Source organism: Arachis stenosperma, chromosome 9, assembly GCF_014773155.1.
Source record: "Arachis stenosperma cultivar V10309 chromosome 9, arast.V10309.gnm1.PFL2, whole genome shotgun sequence".
Classification (NCBI taxonomy): Eukaryota; Viridiplantae; Streptophyta; class Magnoliopsida; order Fabales; family Fabaceae; genus Arachis; species Arachis stenosperma.
Genome location: NC_080385.1, coordinates 92,249,979 through 92,257,216, shown reverse-complemented (window position 1 = coordinate 92,257,216; position 7,238 = coordinate 92,249,979). Strand labels below are relative to the sequence as shown.

At 38.0% G+C, this 7,238-nt stretch overlaps 1 protein-coding gene across 1 annotated transcript; it reads right to left on the bottom strand.

Moving 5' to 3' along the window:
• Positions 1–3,804: 3,804 nt before the first annotated feature.
• On the bottom strand, positions 3,805–4,710 carry LOC130949726 (uncharacterized). The gene has a single exon (XM_057878372.1). It carries the CDS (start codon positions 4,708–4,710, stop codon positions 3,805–3,807), a length of 906 nt encoding a protein of 301 aa, XP_057734355.1.
• Positions 4,711–7,238: the final 2,528 nt, after the last annotated feature.

The following is a 7,238-nucleotide window of genomic DNA, read 5'->3' as shown; positions in this document are numbered from 1 at the left end:
TGCAAATCACTGGGGCAAATTTTGGGCCTCGAAAACCCAGTCCAACTCATTTCTAAAGCTATTTCAACCCCAATTCAAGTGGAAACAAGGGGGGCAATTATGTTTAGCTTTTATTATGTTTTCTCTTAGTTTCTAGAGAGGGAAGCTCCCCCCTCTCTCTAGAATTAGATTAGGTTTAGTTAATTTCTCTTTAATTTCAGTCTTTATTTCTTGTTTTAATGTAGTTTCATTTATGTTCTATGCTTTCTTGTCTTTATCTTCTTCATATCTTTTGTTATTTTCGCTTTTATGTCAATTTTTCATGTTATGAACACTTTTGTTATTTTAATTCCAACTAATGCAAATTTATGTTTCCATGTCATTTATTGCTTTCTTTAGTTGTTATTGTCATTTTCTTGCTTTTGGTAGTTAGCTTTAATTTTTAATGCAATTTAATATTATTTTATTTTCATGCACACCAAGTGTTTGATAAAATGCTTGGCTTAGTTTTTACACAGTTTTTTCTTCATTCTTGGCTTGAAATTGTTGACTTTGGTGATCCTTGAGTCATTGATATCCATTCTTGTTTGATACATTAGAGTAGTTAGTTGATTTGGTTTCCATTGACTCTATATGACCCTAAGTGTTGACATATGACTTATGGATTGAAATCAACTATGCCTATTTGACTTATCTTCGATGTAAGGTTGATTAAGTAGGATTAACTCTTCATAATCATCATGTGTTTGTGGTCAATAGCTAGGATAGGTAACCTTAGCTCTTAATTACTTGCCAAGAGGTTTTCTTGCATTTGAAGTTTCCTTTCCTTGCATTTAATTGCTTTGACTTTTATTGCTTTGATTTTTAATTCCTTGCATGTTTAGTTTTCACACTGTTCGTTGAGAAATTCGGTGTTTGGGTGGAATTCAGTTGTGGATGTCCATTCTGCATTGTGTGAAGATTGTTAATTGGTTTGGTTTCCCTTTACTCTAAGTAACACACTAGTGTTGACTTAGGACTTAGGGATTGGAATCAATTATGCCCTTTTAACTGATTCTCAAATAGGATTGACTAATTTGGATTAATTCCACACAATTGCCATGTTTGTGGTCCATAACTAGGATAGGAATTTTAAATTCTCCAATTCTCACCAAGGGATCCTTTTAGTATTTAAATTCCATTTTCATTACTTTTAATTGCTTTCCTTTAATTTCTTGCATGATCATTTACTTTCTTACCCTTTACATTGCTTGCTTGTCTTGCTATCCAACCCCCATTTCCTTCCATAGCCAATAAATGTACATTTCATTGCAACTCCTAGGGAAGACGACCTGGGATTTATAACTCTTGAATTATATTTATTTTGGATTGGCATTTGATCGTGAGAATTCATTGTTGGTTTGGACTATGCTACCAACGAATTGATTCTTGTTTTGATTGATTCCAAACCACACAAGAATTCTTTCGCTATCAGGACTCTTGGTACAAAAATTAGAGAGTTGCGCTGGAGTGGTGCTGTGTTTGTGCGAAGAGCACGATTGACGCCGACGCGTACGCGTCACTTCCATTTTCTGCTTTTTGCGTGCGCGCATAGCCCATGCGTGCACGTCACCTTCGCACCTCAGCTGCCCTATTTTTGTTCCTTTCTTCGTCTTTCTTCTTCCTTCTTCTCTCCTCTCTTCTTCTCTCTTCTTCCTTTCTTACTTTCTTCTTTTCCGAAACTCCATGTCTCATTTTTCTTATTTTTTACTTTCTTTTGCTTATTGAATTTGCATACTCTTATTCATTGCATTTTAATTTTGTTTTTGTAGCTTGTTCCTATTTTCTTTTCTAAGTTTGTTATTTTAACATTAGTGTTGAATTTTCCTACTCAATTGTTGAGAATTTCTTGCTTTATTTTGGTGCTTCATGACTTGTTTGGCATTAATTGTAATATTTGTTCCACACACAAGATTAGTGCTTTAGTCCTTCCTAACTCATTATTCTTCATTCTTGTGCCTCATTATCATTGAGTTAGGATAGGACCAAATGCTCTCATGCTTATCACTAATCTTGTTTGTGTCAATTCCTATTTGAACTTGATGCTTTTGAGTGTTTTCTTCAAGTTATTTTCTTGTGCTTTGACTTTACTCTTGCATCGAGTGTTAGTTGATATGCCTTAGCTTATATAGTTTTCTCACTTACATGTTGTAGCTACCATGTAGTTGAGAACCCTACTCTTATTTGGCATTAGCCCTCGCTTATGTTTTATTTGCTTTCATATCTTTGTTTTGGGCTTAATTTTCTTTCTTTTTTCTCTCCTTTTAGGTTGGCCACCAAGAGGGAAAGGGAAAAGCTTCTAAATAGGGCAAACAAACAAGTCTTCTGCACAATCCTTTGTAGAAGCTCATCCGTTATGAAAACCCACTTTGGAGGAGTCCGACTTCCTGTACCCACCCCTTCTCTTCTTTGTATGCACCAAGGACGGTGCAATCTTTAAGGGTGGGAAGGTCGAGGATCGACCATCGTGGGTAACTACTTCCTTTTCCAACACCTATTCTTAATTTTCTTTATTAGTTAGTTGTTGCATTGCATGATAGGTTGCATATTAGTTAGAATTTGTATATATTCCACCACTTCTTTCTTGTTAGTACTACTTGGCTAAAATAATTATTTCTTTTCCAAGAAAACTGTTTTAGGGAATGATGCGAGCAAAACCGTCGGTTAAAAATTCCTTCTCGGTAAAAGAGAGATAACCTCGTTGCAAGTATAGTTCTCAACCAACAAGTAATGTCCGATCAATGTTTAAAATTTCTAATTATAACCGAGAGTCTTTCAACCTCGGGTCATCTTCCCTAGGAACTAATGCCAACAAGTGCACACAATTTTGGTTGTGAAGATCAAAAGTGGGTTTTCAATGATAAGGAAGCAAACAAATAAAGAAATAAAAGAACTAGACAAAATTACAATTAACGAAGTAATAGGAGAACAAAAGAACTATATATGTAATGTGAACAAGTAATGTTATAAAGCGATGGAAAAATGGTTCAAAACATAAATGAAACCTTGATTTGGGATGAGTTGTGGAATTCTTTCCTTGCCATAACCACAACTATGATAATTATGATGGATTAATCTCACTAAGTCAACCCTTAACATCGAAGAATAAGTCAAGTGAGCATAATTATTATTAATCCACAAATCCTAGCTAACTTACCGAATTAATAGGTAAAAGGCTAGCGTTAGTGGAAACAATAACAACTAACAACCCAAGAATTATCACTAAATGTTGGACATTATGGCTCTAGTAATTCATGAACTCATTTTCCCCAAGCCAAGGGATAGAAATTACCCCCATAATCAAAATTGGTATTTCATCAAACACATAGAGGGCATAAACATAAAACATGGCAAAATTGGTAAATTGATGAAAGCTATGAACCATAAATGATCAAAATCAATAAAGGAAACTCAAACAAATATAAAATAAGCATCAAACATCAAATTCAACAACTAAAAATCCAAAATTGCAAAACTATGTAAATTGGCAAGAGAAATGAAAATATGAGAAAGTGTAGAACAAGTGTAGTAATTAAAAGAGAAATTAAAGAAATACTTACAATGAGATAGCAAAATCCAAAGCCAAAATTGAAGTATAAAATTCTACAAACCCTAATTATACCTAAGAAAACTTGAGAGTAAACCTAAACTAAACTACCCTAAAACTACTCCTAAAAAATGTGTTTTCCTATTCTAAGTTGCCCCCTTAATATAGCCTTTGATTTCAGCCTCAAGCCTTCAAAAATGGGCCAAAAAGAGCCCCAAAATGTGAGTGCGCGTGCCTTTTTAATGGAAGCATGCATTGGTACCTATACGTACGCACAGATGTGGAATAGGGTGTGCTTCAATGCTTGCTTCCTCCTTCAGCATCTCATTATGATCTTTGCTTGGTTCCTTGTGCTCTTGGTCTACTTCTTGTGAGAGTTTGAAGACATTAAAGCTGAGTCGCTCATCATGGATCCTCAATATTAGCTCCCCTTTTTCCACATCTATGAGTGCTTTGGCCGTAGCTAGGAAGGGTCTCCCCAATATGATTGGGTGAGTGTGACTCTCTTCCATGTCCAGAATGACAAAGTCTGTTGGGAGAAAGTATTTCCCAACCTTTAGTAACACATTTTCCACCACTCCTATTGCTTGCTTTCGAGTCTTGTCAGCCAGTCTGATGACCACATCTGTGGGCATTATCTCATTGATCTGCAGCCTCTTCGCCAGGGATAGGGGCAGTAAGTTGATGCTTGCCCCTAAATCACAGAGTGCTTTATCAAACATTGTTTCCCCTATGGCACAAGTGATGTGAAAACTCCCTGGGTCTCTTCTTTTTGCAGGCAATTCAGGTTGAATAAGGGCACTACATTCCTTGTTTAACACTATAGTTTGGCCTCCTTTGTGTGAGCTTTTCCTGGGATGAAGTTCCTTCATATACTTAATGAATGCAAGCATTTGTTGTATGGCCTTGACGAATGGTATGTTCACATGCAGAGATGTAAACAAGTCTAGGAACCTTGAGTATATTCTCTTTCCCACAGCACCATTGAGCAGTTGGGGAAATGGTGCATAGAGCTTCAGCAACTCTTGTTGTGAGATTTCTGGTTCTTGGTGATCTCTATCCTCCTCCTCTGTTGAGTTGTTTTCAGGTTGTTGGGAGAGGTTGCTTTGCTCGTCTTCATCCTTTTGATCACTTGTAGTGACCATTTTACATTCTTCCCATCTTACTTTTTTTGCCTCTCCTCTTGGGTTTTTCTCCGTGTCACTTGGGAAGCCATCAGTAGGTTTGGGAATCTTCTCCGCTAAGCATCCCACTTGGAATTCCAGCTTCTTGATGGTCTCTCCTTGGTTCTTAATGTTGGCTCATACCTCTTCTTTGAACACCTTGTCTTCTTGAATCTCTTGGCAAATTCCTTCAAGTAAGGTTTCAAGCTTAGAGAGTCTGTCATCAATTGATGGCAAATTGGGATTAGAGGTGGAAGGATGAGAGGTGTTGTTGTGGGGGTGTTGATATGTCCTCTGTGTGAATTGTTGATGAGCTGCATTGTTGTTGAAGTTGTAACGTCTCTGGTCTTGGCTTTGCGCTTGCTGATTCCCCCACCCAAAGTTTGGGTGGTTCCTCCATCCAGAGTTGTATGTCTTAGAGTATGGATCATGGTTCTGTCTAGGTGAATTCCCAATGTAGTTGGCTTGCTCAAGGTCCTCTTCTTCAACTTCTTCTTGGGTTGTTGATGAGGTGGTGATTGCTGCCACGTGGTTCCTCTCCATCTTCTTGGTGAGGTCAGCTAACTGCTTGGTAATGAGCTTGTTCTGAGCCAACAGAGCATCTACATTGTTTAGCTCCATTACTCCCTTAGTGTTCCCTCTTTCGGAAGCATAGAAGTAGTCATTCTCAGCTACAGTTTCAATGACATCTATGGCTTCTTCAATGGTCTTCTTCTTGTTCAAGGATCCTCCAGAGGAATGATCTACTGCCTTCTTTGATTCATATGACAAGCCTTCATAGAAGATGTGCAGTTGGACCCACTCATTGAACATCTCTGGTGGGCATCTCCTCGTTAGGTCTTTGAACCTTTCCCAAGCTTCATAAAGTGTCTCCCCATCTTGCTGTCTGAACGTCTGTACTTTGGTTCTCAGCCTGTTGATCCTTTGAGGGGGGTAAAACCTTGCCAAAAACTTATTCACTACCTCCTCCCAATTTGTCAGGCTTTCTTTTGGGAAGGATTCAAGCCATTTGAATGCCTTGTCCCTGAGAGAAAATGGGAACAAGAGCAGCCTATAGACATCCTGGTGGACTCCATTGGACTTCACTGTGTCACAAATCCTCAAGAAGATGGTCAAGTGTTGATTCGGATCTTCTTGAGCACTTCCTCCAAATGAGCAATTATTCTGCACAAGAGTGATGAAGTGAGGTTTTAGCTCAAAATTGTTGGCATGTATGGTGGGCTTCTGAATGCTGCTCCCACAGTTGCCTGGGTTGGGATTGATATAAGAGCTTAACACTCTTCTATCCTCCCCCATGGTTATTAGCCTCTTCTTCATGTTGGTTTTCTCTGTTGCCTTCCATGTTTAGTTCAAAGTGTTCCTCCTCCTCTTCAGCACCGATTGCACGTTTCCCTTTTGCTTCCCTCCTTAATCTAAGGAGGGTCCTCTCTGGTTCAGAATCGAAGGAAGTTGAAGCCCCGCTTCTTCTCCCTGTCATACAATCAACAACAAGTAACAATATGTGCAGATAGTATTGCTGTCAGAATTACTGTTAGTTGTGAGTGATGCAATATATCAAACAGTTAGTGGGTTAGCAAAATGAAGGGTAAATAACAAGGAAAACGAAAGAGTAGAGGGGGAAGGGGAGAAGTTAACTAAGACAGAAAGTAAATTACTCAAACAGAAAATTAAATCAAAACAAAAATGCTCAATCTAGTAATCTTCCAATTTAATCATTGTTGATGCACAATCAATCCCCGGCAACGGCACCATAAACTTAATGCAGGTGGAAACTATCTCTCAACAGATTTCCTTCGTCAAGTGTACCGAATTTGTCGTCAAGTAAAAACTCACAATAGAGTGAGATCGAATCCCACAGGGATTGATTGATCAAGCAACTTTAATTAGAAGAATGCTCTAGTTGAGCGAATTCAGAATTTGGGTTGAGAGCTACAGAAAATAAAATGGCGGGAATGTAAATGACGGAAAAGTAAATGCTAGAATTGAAGAACTGGAAGTAAATGACTGAAAATAAATTGCAGAATTGTAAATGGGAATGGGGTGTTTGCTCATGAAAGTAAACGCAGAAATTAAAGAGAATGGGTGAGATCAGAATTGGGGAACTCGTTGGGTGCAGGAGATGTTGCAATTCTCCGGATCAAGTTCATTTTCATCTCTTCCTCAATCAAAGCAATCATTGATCTCCTTGGCAATCTTAATTGATTGAATTACAATTTCTTGTAATTTAATCTCTCAAATCTTGATCAATAGCCAAATCCTTGGTCAATTGCTCATGAGAAGAGATGAAGTGTGGTCACTGATTATACCACATGCATTTCCCAAATCAAGTATTGAGAGGATTATAGTCATATATCCATCCAAACCCAATTTGGTCCAGCATGAGAAAGCATTTCTAGCTTGATCTCCTCATTCCTCTTTCAAGGCTCAGAAGAGATCCAAGTTTAAATAGCTCCTTTTCCAAGATAACTACCCAATGGGATGAAGATCGAAAGCTTTCAAGTAAAATCAAG